General features: G+C 44.3%; 1 protein-coding gene across 11 annotated transcripts in view; it reads right to left on the reverse strand.

Annotated features, from left to right (window-relative positions):
• LOC114791861 (gephyrin) overlaps window positions 1-18,490 on the reverse strand; it is a 109,890-nt gene that overhangs the window by 58,916 nt on the left and 32,484 nt on the right. For all 11 annotated transcript variants that reach the window (XR_003750053.1, XR_003750054.1, XM_028982358.1 and 8 more), the window contains exons 5-7: window positions 4,052-4,146; window positions 3,040-3,106; window positions 1,487-1,759 (exon numbers count right to left, since the gene is read on the reverse strand). Coding sequence is in view for 9 of the 11 variants with exons in the window: in XM_028982358.1 (XP_028838191.1) it covers window positions 1,487-1,759; window positions 3,040-3,106; window positions 4,052-4,146 (435 nt within the window). In the remaining 2 variants the exon portion in view is untranslated. The remainder of the gene's footprint in view (window positions 1-1,486; window positions 1,760-3,039; window positions 3,107-4,051; window positions 4,147-18,490) is intronic.

Consider the following 18,490-nt stretch of genomic DNA (forward strand, 5'->3'; position numbering starts at 1 on the left):
AATGCCCCACCTGACTTGAGAAACCCGTTCTCAAAGACTTACTTTTAGTCATTATTTGGGTAGCACACATATTCTGAAAGAAATATCTTTTTGCACACAAACCCCTCGCACCTTACAACTCACGCCATGTGTCCAAGAGACCTGAACCGGGTCTCAAAAACAAAATAAAAGTCTTTAGGAAATAAGAAACTAAAAGACACAAGAAAGAAGAAATATACTTATAAATCTAGTATAACCATTTAACTCCGGCACAATAGCTTGCGTAGTATAGACCCAGCTCCCAACCCAACTTTGTGAATAGATTAACAGCGCTATTTTTTTTATCGCCCGATAAGAGTCTCACGTTAACGCAGCACATTAACGCCGATAACGGCCCACCACTAATATCAACATTTATTTGTGGGTGTTGCAAATAATAAAGTCCAATAAAAGCTTCCATAAAGGTAGATTTGAGAGTGTGATGTCACACTTTCAAGAAGAGCAGGTGCGCTGAATAGATGATTGTCGTGGCTCATTCGGTTATCAATGATGCCTGGGGAGGCATCCGGTAAGAGATTTCTTATAGTAGCAACGCGCTAACTTCTGTTTCTGTAATAGCCACTGTAATTGCAGCTGAATGCCGTTTCCTGCCTCACTCTCTTACTGAGTTTATGCAATATTGTTATTGGTGGTTGTTCCATTTTTCTGGTGGTATGAGTGGGTGCTGGGGATGTGTTTGTATATGGAATTGTCTTGAATTTTATAGAGAGAGGGTTCATTTTTGGATTTCTTTTCCTGTGAATGTTAGTTGTAGTTGTTTTAAGGTACTGTGTATTGGAATGGAATATTGATTGAATGGGCAAAACAGATCCTGAGTTATTAATTCTAAATTAATTTAATTAAATGTATAGATCAAATATAAATGTAATTAAATGTAGAGATTTGTATTGACTTTGTGTACATGTGTATGGTTGTATATGTGTATGTTGTGTATGGGTTTAAAAGGTTTGATTTCCTTTTCTTTATTTTGTCTAAAGGTTTGTTTCTTACCTATATGGAAGTGGCCAAGACTAAATTAAATAGTCAATGAGTAAAATGAGTTTTGAGAAACCGCACAAAAAACCCACCAACAATTTGACAGCGTGAAACTCCAAAGTGGAGCGGTACTGTACTCAGATCAGGCAGCCACAGTCACTACTGGCACTACTTTTTAACAAAAAATTTTATGCCGCCACCAAAAAACTCACCAAGCAACGTCAATATGATATCATATAGATTATGTTGTGATTAATGGTGCTCGAGGGGGCGCTAATGCTGTCATTCCCAGAACTTTTTGAGTGATGTCACACCTGTCGTCTATATTGCTAGATACCGTAAACTGTGTATTTAATTTCCAATTGGGAATAATATTTAAAAATATAGCCTACATAAGAATTACTCCAATATTTATTGCCCTGCCCTATTACTCCAGTTAACATGTCCTGTACAGACATGTATGCAGTCTCACCTTGGCAGCGATGGAGGTAGCAGTGATGTGGGAGGAGGAGCTGTCCTCAGTGGATGCCACACCACTGTCCTTTTTCTCCTCATCCTCCTCCTCACATTGCACTCCCTTGTCCTCTGTTTGCTTGTGTGGGCTGGTGGAAGGTGGAGGTGAAAGAGGGGGTGGGGGCGAGGGCAGATCCTCCAACTCATTTGCCACTTCCTTCACCTTCACCACAGCATCACGCAGCAGATCAATGGCATGGGGCAATGCTGGGAGAATGAACTGAAAGCATTCCTGCCACCACAACAAAACTGTAAGTTAAACAGTGCAAATTACCAAAAATAAGACCTTTACTACAATGTTCAAAGTGAAAAAAGTCAAAGTGAAGGGATTGTAGCACTCAGTGTCGCTCTTTGAGATGTTAGCATCTGAAAGAGATACATTTTTGCTATTAAAATTAATTATTCAGCATTTGTCTTTTTATACCCTTGAATACTTGTTTACCACTATACACTATTCCAGTTCAAAACTGAAGAAAATACCGTAAATAAATAATCAATTCTATATTTGTAATAATATAAATTTCAACAGTAAACAAACAAACCAATGTTCGGTCACCTTTGGTGATGGGTCCGGTCTTGGGGACTTTCAGCAAACAATGATTAGCAGACCTATCTGGCCCTTGTGCTAAGGTATGTGGTAGAGGCCCTTAGTAGCAAATTCTGGACAATCTGAGATCTGGACAATCTGGAGAAACTCGTTCTTATGCTCTTCAAACCAATCTTGGCTCCTTAGCCTGATTGCTGAACCTCTGATTCAAGAAGGAACAATTTTCCTTGCACAACTCAGTGATGGTGCATGGGAGTATGACAATAGAGACTTACGAGTGTGTCATGTTTTTTGAGGTTCTGTAGGAATACAGGGTGCATGGCCACCTGCAGGTGATTAATTCTCACATGGGACACAGCACAGCACCCAGTGAAATGTAGGCTCTGCATTTAACCCATCCCCTGAGGGAGAAGTGGGCAGCCATGAAAGGCACCTGAGAAGCAGTGTGTAGGGATGTTACTTTGCTCGGTGGCACCTTGGTGGTTTGGGATTCGAACCGGCAACCTTCCAATTATGGGTTTGCTTCCTTATCCGCTAGGCCACCACTGCCCCTTTTGCCAAGAGTGCATCTTGTCACCACTACTACTGTCACCACTACTGTTTGTTTTCATGGATAAATGGATGGGAGACTGGTTTGGGGCTGTGGAGATGACATCCCTGCTAGTTAATGTTGTCCTTATAACCCCAAATGACCATGACCTTTTATTTTGCACTCATGTGATTTGCTGCTGAACGTGAAGTGTCTGGGATGAGAAACAGCTCCTCAAAACCTGAGGCCATGGTCCTCTTCCTTGAAAAGGGTAGATAGCTTTTTTCCAGGTTAGGGGTGAGACACTAGCTCAAGTGAAGGACCATCGAGACTCTTGGGACCACAAGTAAAGGAAAAAGTGATCTCATTAAAGTAAAGCAGTTTAAAAAACTACAGAAGGGGTTGTTTAAAGGGACGGTGTCAGTGTTTTTTTTACCTGTGAACCTTTCTTACTTCCTGGCAAGTTAATGATGAGAGTTTTCCCCCGAATACCACAGACAGGTCTGAAAGGACACACAAAGTAGAAGATATAATGCATGGTTATACAGAGGGAAAGTCCACCTGGTCAGGAAAATGATGGGTAAAGTCTGAGGAGCTGTTTGACTGCCACTCATACCAGTTACTTCAACAATTATTTGATGTCTCCTTTGATGACAGTAAATGTTAGTTTGGCAATTAGTGACGTTTGAGGAACAGTAAACTATGGATGACTGGCTAAATGCCTTATTAACACAGGAATTCTCACTCAACCCTACTCTTCTGATTGCAGAATTCTGCAGTTTAGCAGTGCTTAGCAGTAGGGCTGGGCAATATAGACAACAAATCATATGCCTGATATGCTAATTTTAATATATTTTTTATTCATTTTGACCCAGTCATTAATGTCATCCAGTTAGAATAATTCTGAAAATGATGAAGATTACAAAAATATTAAGGTTACATTTCTGAAGTTGGTATTACAGAAGGCAATCGTTCTATATTCATTAATCCTTGTCGTGTGACACGAAGACACGAAGAGCAGGCGAGGAATGAAGATAGTGACCAGATGTTTATATTGGACACCTCTTCCTCGTCCGCATGGCCCTTGCGGGCGGGGGAAACCATGGCAATACTATTTTACCTCCAGTAATGAAATACACCAACACTGGTTCTCAAGAGCAGCCAATGTGTTTATTAACCCACTAATGATAATTTACTTTATACTGCATAAATGCATAGTTTTGTGGGGGGGTCACAGTGCAGGAGTGTGCCCAGTGTAAAGCATATCTTTTTATGTCTTTTATACCATAAAATAAATTTAGACTGGTGTGGTCTCAGCCTATACCTCTTTTGCGAAGATATTGAGATATAGCCGTTATATTGCCCAGGCCTACTACACATTCAGTATTAGTGGCAATACCTGTCTGTAGGTTCTAAAGAAACAAGACTGGAAAAAACACAGGACTCACCTGGAGAGCATTCCTAGTGGGGTGACGTTCAGAGACCCCATCAACATTGCCAGAGACATGCCTGGAGCCTCTCTTTCTATCACTTCTTTAGTAGCCTAGGACAAAGAGAGGACACAATTCAGAAATGACCCACAGTACATGCAGGAAACAGAATGTGTGGCGAAATTCTGGTGACTTTATGTGAATCAGATTTGAGAAGTGAGTGCAAATATTTAGGATGATGTTAAAACTGTCAACTGCACCAAGTGCTTATAATGTGTAAAAAATAAAACATTCAGCTCTTTAATATGAAATGTTCAGATACTGATGTCTAATATTGATCTTGCTCAGATAAAGCACAAAATAATAAGATGATTTTTTCTTTAAACAAAAGTTAAAACATCCTACCTCTTCATAACTAATGTTGGCCTATGCATGTTGAAAGTGATGGTTTTTACTTTATTTACATTTTTCCAGAACAGAACAGGAGTTTCCCCGGTTCTCTGAGGGAGGTGAGTGTGACATGTCAGACATGTCACATGGGACATTGTGTGGCTATTTTCTGAAGCACCAATTCTGTGGGGCAGTGGGAGGCCCCGTCACACCGTAACCTTTTGTTCTCTTTTGGTTGATCTGCTCGACATCTCACTATGGCAGTGGTTCTCGACCACTCCTCAACCAGCGCGAGTTTGTGATCTTTGTTTGGATTCATCGGATCTATTTTCGCTGCTAAAATAGACCAAAACTAGAGATGCACTGATACCAATGCTGGTATCTGGAATCAGCCTCGATACCACATTTTCTAAAGTACTCGTACTCGTTAAAAGCACCTAAACTCCCAACACGACACCGAGAACAAAGAGTAAACCAACACTACCCACGCTGCAGCAAACTCCTGCAAGACCAGAGAAAATGTCCAGAGACAATCCACGTGCTGTGAAAATAACACAGGAAATTATCGAGTACGTTGCATTGGGTGACCAGCCGCTCTCGGAGGTAGAACATGTGGGTGTAAGTGACTTAATATTATTAACTTGTTTGTATGAAATCAGTGTCACATTTTCAATCGTGAGGTGATGGTCATTGTCAGCGCTCTTGGTCGCCAGGTCGTGTGATGTATGTTGCTGAACTGTATTCAAATGTCTGTCTGTCTGTCTGTCTGTCTATCTATCTATCTATCTATCTATGAAAGGTGGTGTTAGGGATGTGGGGGGGGGGGACTGGGGCCCCAACTGCAATGAATCAGCTTCGAGGGGGGAGAAGTTTGCACATAATGCACACTACATGAAGACACGCCCAGGAGTAGGAGCAGTCACATTTAGGCAATAGAACATAGTAAACGTGTCAGAGATGCTCAACTGGCTGAGGAACACACGTAAGCCACAGACATGCCCCTAAACAATACCCCAGACGCCACCATTCCTCTGGTAAAGTGCGCCTGTAAAGGTGAAGGGGGCTCCAGCCCCTGACCCAGATAAGCCATAGAAATAGCCTGCATTAGCCAGTGGGACAACCTCTGCCTGTCCTGTTCATGTACACCTGCAGGGGACGTACAGGGCAGAGCATGTTGCGCCAACGGTAAAGAGAGGCGGGTAAAAAGCTTTCAAATATAATGGAGAGCAACTGAAATTATTCAAAACCTTTGGGAAGAACACATGATTGGGGTGCAATGCTTTTAGCGGGGTGGTAGTAGCCTAGTGGGTAACAAACTCGCCTATGAACCAGAAGACCCAGGTTCAAACCCCACTTACTACCATTGTGTCCCTGAGCAAGACACCTAACCCTGAGTGTCTCCAGGGGGGGACTGTCCCTGTAACTACTGATTGTAAGTCGCTCTGGATAAGGGCGTCTGGTAAATGCTGTAAATGGAAATAAATGCTGTAAATGTAAATGTTTAGCTTTGCCTCTGCCAGAGGCTCAAAAGGAGGCTCACACATAGCCTCCAACAACAGTGACAAACTGTGGCCTGGTGATTGGACGCAGATGTCTGACCCCCTTAATAAAGTGGCACACAAGAGCATGAGACCCCAATGACGCCAGCCCCACACCTATGTGTAGGGCCTTATGAAATCTGTTTAATTTTTTCCTAAATTCCAATTTTTCCATTTTAATTCTTCGGAATGTCATGTTCACCTAAAAACCTGATTATGGAGTGGGTGGGGAAAAAAATAACCTGCAATATGACAAATCATATTTAATCACTGTTCAGCTTGAGCATTTACTCTTTTGCTTTTGTAAGGCATTTACATGTAAGTAATATAAAATAAATGATAATATATTATAAATTTCATGTTCTTATGTTCTTGTATGTTCTTACAAAAGAGTTCTTCTTCTGATACATAAAAAATTGTTTGGGTATTGTTCCGCTCTGAACTTAGCACTAAGAGTCGTATTCCGTCTGTCATGGCCAACATGCCATCTCCTGCCCACCAGAGGGAGCGAGATCAGCCAGGGAGACAGCAAACCAGAAGTGGAAGTGAGGGGGGAACTTCCTGCCGCCCAGAACCAAGCAACAGCCCCCCAACCGACCCACGCTCCCGGACCGTCCTCAAGCCAGCCGTCTTCCGGTTGTCCCCTGCCCCGGTTCACCCCAGCCTCCTTTCCACACCGAGCCCGAGTTCCCCTCCTGCTGCGGCGGGTCCTCTGTCCCACTCCCGTCCCCACTCACCGGTCATCCTCCCAAGCTCGTCCAGTGCCCAGTCCCCGTGCAACAACCTGCAAGTCCCGGAGCTCGTGGGGTGACACTGTCCATCTTGCATACGTTGTGTATGCACACAGTCTGGATTCGGCACTGACAGTCTCTTTGCCATCCGTCGGTGTGCGAAGTCCCACCTCAACCGGAAACACGTGTAGATGGGTGCAGCGGCCAGAAACGCCAATTATACACAATTTGACTCCACCAGTTGACTGCTCTGTCCTCCAGCAGGGGACCCCATCTAGATGCAGATGGCAATACCTTGCCTGACGATTGAAGAATCACACATGAAACTTGCCGTGTTTTTCCACCGTAATATAAACTTGTTTTGAGGTGCCGCTAAGACTGTTATGCATGTTACTTCTGTTGCACGTTAAAAAACGTGCGTTTATGTCACAATGATATGCTAAACAGTCACACAATTTTTATCATCCTTCATGGGTGTTCTTTTTATGTGTTCCTCAACACAGGCAGATGACTGAAATTAGGAACTTCTACTGGACCCGTCTGGGCCTCATATTTTTTGCTAAGGATTATTTTTGTCAATTTTTTCTGTTGGGAATATTACTTTTTGTCTTTCTTCTGGGGACTGTTCGACAGTCTTGGACATTGGGGGGAAAGGTTCTGGGGTGTTGGGTTTATGTGTATTATAATATGTTGTTTAAAATACAGGTGATTAACAACTAAAAAGTGTGGCTGTGTTTCCTGACTATAAGATTTCTATAATGTCTGAATGGAAGTCAGAACACTAGACAGGAGCATCACACATGCTGGTCAAATGTAGAAATGTAGAAAACGTTCCTGGCTCAAAGGACCCTTTCACATCCAATTTGGGGTTGCTATTTGAAGTTCACTATTCTTCACTTCCATTATTTGGACATTAAAAGCAAATATCATTCCCAAAAAAGAAGGTAAGGGTCAATGACCAACTGCACAGTAATAAGGAATGGTTAAGGAATGCATATCAAAAAAGAAATAAAAAATATTCTTCCTGACACTCTGTAACAGAGCTAAAACCCTTAATATTCCCATGGAACAAAAACTGTTCATACATTTATTGATTCCAAAAGAACAAAGACAAAATAAAAAAAAATATTGATGTTCCGAATTTTAAAAAGAAACCAGAAAAATTACAAGGTCAAAATTGGCTCAACAGGGCTCCAGAGGTGTGAACCTCATAGAGGATAAATGTATGAGCCACACAAGGATGGGTGGTTCTTCCTCACTCTTTGCCACAGCATCACCTCCAGCCTGCTCCTACTCAGATGTCTCCAGGCTCTGAAGGCTGACTCCACCCAACTTTCAGTCAACATCTCAGCTCGTTGCATATCTGAAAGCTTTGCAGCCCACCAGAGTACCCAGGGCATGTCTTCCATGGACGACCTGAAGAGAAGGAGCCCCGAGCAAATGACGAGCTAAGTCCCAAGCCAGCTGAAACCATGGATGCAACAGTGCAGCACTGATCACAGCCAGTGACCAGACTTGACAGTATACCCATAACAATAGATTCAACAACATGTATTTCTTATATAGCCTAAAATCACATAAAGTATGTCTCAATGGGCTTTGACAGACCCTACAGTTGACACCCCCCACACTTGACCCTTCAGCGCACAAGGAAAAACTCCACACAAAAAAACTATAGGAGAGAGAAAAAAGAAAGGAAGAAACGTTGGGAAGGAGTGATACAGAGAGGGACCCCCTTCCAGGGTAGAGTGAGCCTGCAAATGGTGATGAGTTGTCCAATAAAAGCAAAAACATCCTACAGTTGTAGAGGTGGAGAAGTCTAGTCCAGTGTCATGGTGCACATAACGTGTCCATTATGATGCTACTGGTCCACTTGAAGATCCCTGAAGCTGTAGTTGTAATGGTGGTGGTGGCTGTGGTGACCCTCTGGTTCGTTTCATGGTATGTCCTTGTTTAGCAGTTGCCAGGAACCAGGATTTATTTGCTGGTCTCTGCACTGGAGTCTGCCAGTAGTCTGTACGCTTGATTCAGTATCTCGGAGAGAACAAACAGAAGCAGCAGCGGATGGTGGCATTGTGCGACCGATACTGAAATATGTGGTTATAGTGGTATATTGGTGCTACAGTGGCCCGGTACCCTAACTAGGACAGCCTAACTAGGGTGAATTTAACACTGTCTGTGTCTAACAGGGGGACTGTGTGATAAAGTGGACTTAATAATTGACACTGTGTCTGGGACTTTAACAGAAGACCAGAGAAAACAGATGTATTTTCAGTTTTAAACACTGAGACTGTGTCTGAGTCCTGGACACTGACAGGCAATCTGCTCCCAGCTGTGACCTTCTGTACTTTGGGTACCAGTAGTGACCCTGCAGCCATTGTTCACTACGGTACTGCAGGGTGAGACTTTACAGGTCAAAAGTAGGATTTTGTAGTCAACCCTAAACTTGAATGTTAACCAGTGCATTGATTGTTAGACTGGGGTGATGTGGTCAAATTTCCTGGTTCTAGTTAGAACTCTGGCTGCAGCATTCTGCACCTACTAGAGCTTCCAGACAGTAATGCATTGCAGTAATCTAACCTTGATGTAATAAATGCATGGACCAACTTTTCTGCATCATGCATTGAAATTATATTTCTTATTTTCGCAATATTTCTAAGGTGAAAGAATGCTATCCTAGTGACATTATCTACATGCGAACTGAATGAGAGACCTGCATCAATGATGACACCTAGATCCTTCACTTCAATACTCGGTGAGATAGAAAGGCTATCCAGGGTTATTGTGTAGTCAGCCAGTTTATGCCTGGCTGCTTGAGGCCCGATTACAAGCGCTTCTGTCTTGTCAGGGTTTAACAGGAGAAAGTTGGTGAGCATCCACTGTCTAATGTCCTTCAGACAATTCTCTATTTTGTTCAGCTGCTGCCTCTGATCTGGCATTGCTGACAGATACAGCTGTGTGTCGTCAGCGTAGCAATGAAAGCTAATATCGTGTTAACGGATGACGTCACCTAAAGGTAACATGTATAGAGAAAAAAGTAGCGGACCTAGGACAGAACCTTGTGGAACATCAAACTCTACTTTATTATGTGAGGACAAATTGATGTCCACAAACTGATTACAGATATCAGATATGATCTGAACCATTCAAGGGCTGTTCCCTTAATCTCTTAAACAACATTCTCTAACCTGGCAAGGAGAATAGTGTGATCGATAGTGTCAAACGCTGCACTCAGGTCAAGCAGGACAAGCAGCAAGATGCGTCCCTGATCAGAGGCCAACAGCAGGTCATTAACCACTTTAACCAGCGCTGTCTCAGTGCTATGATGAGGTCTAAATCCCGATTGATATACTTCATGTATGATGTTGCTGTCTAGGTATAAATAAACCTCTGCGCCATACTTGATGTAATTGTCCGTTTGTCTCTATAACGAGGGGAGTTGAGTTTATTGTGTCTAAGACATTTTAAAAGTCATTAGGAAATAATCTGAGATCATTTCAGGTTGCGGAAGAGTGACTGTCTTCTATATTTAAACCGTAGGTCAACACAAGATCGAGCGTGTGACCACCTTCGTGAGTAGGTCCTGTTATATGTTGGTTAACTCCAACTGAGTCTAATAAAGACAGGATTGCTGTTCTTAGTGAGTCTTCTAATTTATCACAGTGGATGTTAAAGTCGCCGACAATGGGGGCTTTGTCCACAGATACAACTAAGTTGGAGACAAAATCTGTAAATTCACTAAGAAACTCAGAATAAGGTCCAGGGGGTCTATAAATAATAATTATTGGAATAAACTTATGGTTTTTATTTTGTGAGACTACATAGCTTATGCTCGTATAGAAAATCTCAAAAGAGTTAAATCCATGTCTGGGTTTATGAGTAATACCAAGGTTATCCTTATAAATTACTGGGACGCCACCTCCTCTTCCAGTTAAGGTTGGTGTACATATCTGTATCCAGGAGGACTAGACTCGTTCAATGCTACAAATTCGTTTGGTTTTAATCAAGTTTCAGTCAGGCACAGTACATCAAACCCCTGATCTGTAATCATTTTATTGACAATGAGCATTTTAGGTGTAAGAGATCTAACATTTAATAATCCTATTCTTATATCGGGGCTGCTGGTGGTACGTTCAGAAGGAATGATAGTAACGGGTAGTAAGTTGCTGAAACAGACACCCCGTCCAGCTGGAACAGACACAGTGTCAGCATATATAGTTTTATTATTAATGTTTCTTTTATAATCTCTTGTTTTAATAGAGCGAGGTAAAGACACAGTGTCAATATTGTACACGCTGGGTGGCGACTCTACGCAAATGGCAGACACTCGGTTTAGCTTGGGCTGTTGCAGAGCTCCATGGACCAGCAGTGGCCTGCTTCTCTGGGATGCTATCAGAACAGAACCTGTAATTTCAAGCAAAAATCAGATTCTGCTTCACTTCAACAGATGCTACAGGACCTTTTTTTAGATTATGAAGCAGATTTTTACATAACTGAGTGGCGCCGACCCAGTTGGGGTGGTTGGCCAAAAAGACCAGGCTTCCCCCTAAATATTGGCCAGTTATTAATAAAGCCCACTTTATTTTTTGGACACCACTCCGACAACCAGCGATTTATATCGAGAAGCAGCTACAGGTCTCGTCCCTACGCCGAACCTGCGGTAATGGGCCAGAGCAGGTTACTGTATCCGACATCGTTTTAGCCACTTCAAGCATCTCTATAAAATTCTCTTTGGTTATTTCTGACTGGCGTAGCCGGACGTCGTTAGCACCGACGTGAATCGCTATACTAGAGTACCTGCGGTTCTTTTTCACCAGCGATGTAAATTCGCGCGATTGTCGGGCGCTCTTATTCCTGCGCAGAGCACACATCACATTATCTAATCATAGCCCTTCAATGGGGTCATCAACAAATTATTCGTTACAATTGGTAGGTTGTTAGGGACATGTTTCACTGATGTCTTAGGCATGAAGTTGTTACACCAGAAGCTTAGGTAAGAAAGATGGTTACAATAATGTTGTGAGAAATATATACACTATATGGTATTGGGACACATCTCTTATTGAAATCAGGTTTTATATTCAAAACAGGTCATTTTAATAACTCTGTGAATTCAAGCACAAGTCCAATCTCATGTGTCTGAAGTGGTGTAAAGCACAACATTACTGGACTATAAAGCATTGGAAACTCAAAGTCAGCTTTATTGTCAATTCTGCCACATGTACAGGACATGCAGAGAATTGAAATTTCGTTACTCTCAGACCCATGGTGCTTACAAGTAACATTAAATACAAGGGTATAAATACAATTTTAACACAATATACAAATAAGGGCACATGGTGGAGAGTGCAAACCATGTAGTGCAACAGAGCTTGTAAGTGTAAAAAGTGACAAAGTGAGGTAGTTGGCAGACCAATGCTGCACAGAGTGACTGGTGCACGGTCAGTTTGTGTGTGTGTGTGTGTGTGTGTATGTGTGTGTTAGGGTTCAGAACGTTTGTGGAGCAGAAGAGGGGAGTGAGGGGAGTGGGGGCAGAGCCGGGAGGGAGTTGAGTTTCCTGACAGCCTGATGGGTGAAGCTGTCCTTCAGTCTGCTGGTCCTGGCCTGGAGACTCCGCAGTCTCCTCCCTGATGGCAGCAGGCTGAAGAAGGTTTGCATTGGATGGGTGGGATCGGCTGCTATGCAGAGGGCTTTTTTGGTGAGGCGTGTGCTGTAGATGTCTTGGAGGGAGGGGAGAGGGACACCGATGATTCTCTCAGCTGCTCTGACTATGCGTTGGAGAGTTTTATAGCAGGACGCATTGCAGGCTCCAAACCACACAGTAATGCACCTAGACAGGATGCTCTCGATGGTTCCTCGGTAGAATGTGTACATGATGGGGGCTGGTGCTCTTGCTCTCGGAGGAAGTAGAGACGCTGCTGTGCTTTCTTGGCCAGTGCAGTGGTGTTATTTGTCCAGGAGAGATCCTCAGTGATGTGCACACCCAGGAACTTGGTGCTGCTCACTATCTCCACAGAGGCACCGTTGATGGTCAGAGGAGCATGCTGAGTGTTTCCTCTCCTGAAGTCAACAACAATCTCTTTCGTCTTCTCCACATTCAGAGAGAGTTTTGATTCTGTAGTTTGATTCATCCCTGTTTCTAATGAGACCCACCACAGTCGTGTCATCCGCAAACTTGATGAAGAGGTTGGAGCAGTGTGACGGAGTGCAGTCGTGGGTCAGCAGAGTGAAGAGAAGAGAAGGGGGCTCAGCACACATCCCTGAGGAGCCCCCGTGTTAAGGACGATGGTGCTGGATGTGCTACTGCCAACCCGTACTGCTTGTGGTCTTCCTGTGAGGAAGTCCAACAGCCAGTTACACAGTGAGGTGTTGAGCCCCAGCTGGATCAGTTTTTGTGTGAGCTGTTGTGGGATTATAGTGTTAAATGCTGAACTGAAGTCTATGAACAGCATTCGAACATATGAGTCTTTTTTGTCCAGATGTGTGAGTGCTGAGTGGAGTGCAGTGGAGATAGCATCATCGGTTGAGCGGTTGGGCCGATATGCAAACTGGAAGGGGTCCAGTGAGGGGGGAAGGGCAGACTTAATGTGCTTCATGACTAGCCGTTCAAAGCACTTCATGAGGATGGGGGTAAGTGCAACTGGACGGTAGTCATTAAAGCAGGAAGGAGATCATTTTTGGCACCGTAATGATCTTGGTTTCTTTGAAGCAGGTGGGGACGACAGCCTGGGAGAGTGAGATGTTAAAGATGTCTGTGAAGACATCAGTGAGTTCCACTGCACAGTCCTTCAGTACACGACCAGGAATGTTGTCAGGGCCCGGAGCTTTGCGAGCGTTGATCCTGCTGAGGGATCTCCTCACACTGTCCGGGGACAGAGTCAACACCTGGTCACCAGGAGGGGGTGGGGTCTTCTGTGCTGTGGGGCTGTTTTGCACTTCAAAGCGAGCGAAAAAGGTGTTCAGCTTGTTCAGCAGGGAGATGGTGCTATCACAGGTCTGTGGAGGGGGTTTGTAATCCGTGATGGTCTGTATGCCCCGCCACAGGCTCCGTGTGTCTCTGCTGTCTTTGAAGCGACGAGATATTCCTGTGGAGTACTGTCTCTTAGCCTCTCTGATGCCACGGGAAAGGTTGGTCCTGGCTGTCTTCAGGCTCGCCTCGTCTCCAACTCTGAAGGCGCCGAGGTGAGGGAGGGGAAAAGCTTTGTGGGCTCCTCTCTGGGTGGTGTAAACAATGTCCAGTGTGTTATTTCCCAGTGTCAATGTGTTGCTGTATTTTTTAAGTCTGCATGATTGAAATCCCCAGCCACAATGAGAAAAGCATCGTGGTGGGCTGTTTGCTGCTCACTGATGTGCTGGTATAGTTGTTGGAGGTGGGAGGGATGGTGTAGTGCCTCGCTCCTGTTGTTGTTGGAGGTGGGAGGGATGGTGTAGTGCCTCGCTCCTGTTGTTGTTGGAGGTGGGAGGGATGGTGTAGTGCCTCGCTCCTGTAGTTGTTGGAGGTGGGAGGGATGGTGTAGTGCCTCGCTCCTGTTGTTGTTGGAGGTGGGAGGGATGGTGTAGTGCCTCGCTCCTGTAGTTGTTGGAGATGGGAGGGATGGTGTAGTGCCTCGCTCCTGTTGTTGTTGGAGGTGGGAGGGATGGTGTAGTGCCTCGCTCCTGTTGTTGTTGGAGGTGGGAGGGATGGTGTAGTGCCTCGCTCCTGTTGTTGTTGGAGGTGGGAGGGATGGTGTAGTGCCTCGCTCCTGTTGTTGTTGGAGGTGGGAGGGATGGTGTAGTGCCTCGCTCCTGTTGTTGTTGGAGGTGGGAGGGATGGTGTAGTGCCTCGCTCCTGTTGTTGTTGGAGGTGGGAGGGATGGTGTAGTGCCTCGCCTCGCTCCTGTAGTTGTTGGAGGTGGGAGGGATGGTGTAGTGCCTCGCTCCTGTTGTTGTTGGAGGTGGAGGATGGTGTAGTGCCTCGCTCCTGTAGTTGTTGGAGATGGGAGGGATGGTGTAGTGCCTCGCTCCTGTTGTTGTTGGAGGTGGGAGGGATGGTGTAGTGCCTCGCTCCTGTTGTTGTTGGAGGTGGGAGGGATGGTGTAGTGCCTCGCTCCTGTTGTTGTTGGAGGTGGGAGGGATGGTGTAGTGCCTCGCTCCTGTTGTTGTTGGAGGTGGGAGGGATGGTGTAGTGCCTCGCTCCTGTAGTTGTTGGAGGTGGGAGGGATGGTGTAGTGCCTCGCTCCTGTAGTTGTTGGAGGTGGGAGGGATGTACACCGCACACAGAAGTACAGCTGTATATTCCCTCGGTAGGTAGAACGGCCGGCACTTAATAACCATAAATTCCAGCACTGGTGAGAAGTATTTGCAGACTACAACAGCATCGCGGCACCAAGCGTCACTGATATAAACACAAAGTCCGCCACCGCGGGTCTTACCCCCCGTGACGACAACGCTGTCGGCACAATAGCATGTCAGCTGGTCCGGGACACTGTCGCTGAGCCATGTTTCCATGAACACAAAAACACAACAGTCCTTTACGTTCCTTTGTGATGAACGTAGTAGTCGGATGTAGTCCAGTTTGTTTTCTAATGAGCGTACGTTGGCCAGAACGATGGAAGGGATAGCGGGTTTGTCTGGGCTAGCCGCTAGCCTAGCTCGGATACCTCCGCGCTTACCCCTCTTCTGCTTCCTCTCACACCGCTTGAGGCGCCTCCATTGTGGGCGAGGTGCAGGAGTGGGGGTCGGTGATTGAGTAGGCCTCCGGAGCAGACCCAGTCCATTCAGCTCTTCAGTGTCCACAGAGTTCAACTTAAAAACTTTGTTTCTTCCGACGTCGAGGAAAAATGTTCGGCTATACGAACGCTTAAGGTCAGATAAACGCGACGAAGACGTACAAAAACACTGCGACTTACAGGACGAAAAACACGAAAACGCTGTTTGGTCGGGAGAGAGAGAGAAGCCCCTGCGTGTGCACGCGCCGCCATCTTGGTTAATGAGAAGTGTCAAATCACACTTCTCTGTCTGTATGCCAGGAGAATGTTAACAGCCTAATTGCATTGTACCACTGTTAAATTCGGTGGATTAGGGATAATGGTGTGGCGCTGTCTTTCAGGGATTCTTATAGGCCGCTTACTTCCAGTAAAGGTGATCCTTAATGCAGTGGTGGCCTAGCGGTTAAGAAAGCAGCCCCGTAATCAGAAGGTTGCTGGTTTGAATCCTGATCCGCCAAGGTGCTACTGAGGTGCCACTGAGCAAAGCACCGTCCCCACACACTGCTGCCCGGGCGCCTGTCGTGGCTGCCTACTGCTCACCAAGGGTGATGAGTCAAAAGCAAAGGGCATGTTTTGTTGTGTCACCGTGTGCTGTATATCACAATGACAATCACTTTCACTAATGATTCAGCTTAGGACATTGCCATTATTACAACTGTTTACGGAAGGTCTTTCTATTCTAGGTAAAGTGTGTGAGTTTGAAAATCTATCCCCTCAAACATCTATGGGATGAACATTTTTTTGCACGCCACTCTTTCTCATAAATGCTCTACATTCTCCCAAAATCGTTCTTGAAGCATCAAAGCTGTTGACAGGCAATGGGGGTTCAACTCAATATCAAAGTTTAGATTTAAAAGCATTGACATTGTCATGCTTTCATGTCATGTCATTAATGTCATGCAGTTAGAAAAACTACAGAATTGTTTTTTAGATGTCCATAACATGCACTCATAATCGGCTACATTTTGTTCTGTCCCACACTCAAACTCAAACAAACTTCATTAAAGAAGCTTCACACAAAACATCATGACAGAGATAGAGCAAACAACTTCCTTCTCACTTACATGATCATTAGGTGACCTTGCTACATTCACCATGTTCCAAATAATAGTGTGCCACCAGTCCAGAGCTGAGTTTATATAATCACAGACAGCAGATGTCTTCAAGTTTTTCCCATTCTAAGTCAGAGAAAAAAACAGGGACTACAAAATCAGACTCTCTGATAAATAGAATCAAGGTTTGAGGATCGTGGCCAGCTGAGTTAGCAATGTTATTGACTCACGGGAAGATGTAGAGCACCTAAGTGGGATTTCAATAGCACTCCAGTTTTACAAAGCTCGTCTTCACCATTGCACATTATCAATAATGCAATACCTCATGTCCCTGCTGTGAGTACCATGTTAATGTCAGGACACAAAGGAGCAACAATGGCTCCAGTGGTAGTTCCTCCAAGTCAAACATTACAGACATGGACCATATCCACACCAACCTGCAGCTGCACCTCCATTTCAGTGAGTTTATCAACCATGATATTCCACATTTAGGGCTCTGTCAATCCAGGCACATTGCACAGCATACAAATGGGTGTCACCAAATGGTTATCTAAAATGAATAATAAAAAACATCACAACCATGGTGGATTCCTAATTCTGTCTTTGCAAAACGTGCAAAAAAGAGGGACATGAGAAGAAAAATGGAGATTCATGTAAATGAGCTTACGAGGGCATAGCAAACATTTAAACGAAGTTCACACAAGTCAAAAATTGTATTTTCAATCCCTTTGTTTTTACTGAACCAGACTTTTCAAAACCATGTCTATTTCATTTGCACCATGCACAAAGTTCGCCTAGTTACTGAAGGTCAAGGTCAAATTTATTTATATAGCACATTTACAACAACTTTGGGCTTGTACTACCCAAACTTCTGTACATGAATAACAATAACCACACAATATACTTACTGCAAACTAGTAAAAAAATGCTTGACAAAAACCTGGATGTCTCCTGGTGAGTCCAGCGCTATCGCTTAACTGCTGCCATATGACTGTTCATATTTTAATTCCCTGTAGTGTTCGCTTTGCAGAGGAGCCTTAGCAATGGTATTTAAATCCAAATTTGACTGCAAATCTTCTTGCATGCTCTTTTTACGTAGTTTGAAATCTCACTGTTTGAACTGGGTCATTTGTCTGCGATCTTCAGCGTGGTGGTTTATCGGCCACCTAAATATAATAAGGACTTAAGTGACTTTCCGGACTTCCAGGCAGATTTCATGCCCAGATATGATCAAGCGATCATCTTCATGTGTGCTGCCCGGACTTCCTGAATCTACTGGACTCTTTTAATCTAGAACAATCTGTAAATAGGCCCACTCAGAAGTGGGGGCATACACTGGACCATGATTTAACATGTGTGATTTAACACGTAGGAAACCCGAGTATTCCTGCTCAGCTCCGCCATGTTTTAAAACCCTCCACTACTGCTAATATTTGCTCCTCTTTTATGTGTAACCAACCCTCACTGTCTGGCAACCCTGAGGAGCTATTACTCTGATTAATCTATGCCTGCCCTGCCAAGATGCTCTGAACCAGGTAGCACCACTTAAACAGTCAAGGCCAAAATCCAAGATGCTTAAATAACACCACTCGCGCTATCAGACGAGAGTGTAGGAGTGCTGAGCAAAAATGGAAAAAAGATCGGCTGTAGGTTTCCTTTGAAATGGTGCGTGAGCACTGCCGCCGTTATCAGAGGGCAGTGAAAGTGGCTAGAACCAAATTCTATTCTAACCAAATGTCTAAAAATTCCCATGAACCCCACCTACTTTTTAACATGCTTATTTCCATTTTTAACTCTCAGGAAGCTGAGCCGTTAAAGGCCTCTGCTGAATCCTGTGAAAATTTTAAGCCTTTTTATGGAAAAAGTGGAATGCATTAGGGCCCAGATCGTGCCACCTCTTGGCCATCCATTGATTCTACCACCGAATGTTGCAGTGTTTGATCAATATGAGCCGGTCTCTCTCTCTCATATGTAGAACAATTTATTGCTGAAATGAAAC

This window comes from Denticeps clupeoides, chromosome 6 (assembly GCF_900700375.1).
Source record: "Denticeps clupeoides chromosome 6, fDenClu1.1, whole genome shotgun sequence".
Taxonomy (NCBI): Eukaryota; Metazoa; Chordata; class Actinopteri; order Clupeiformes; family Denticipitidae; genus Denticeps; species Denticeps clupeoides.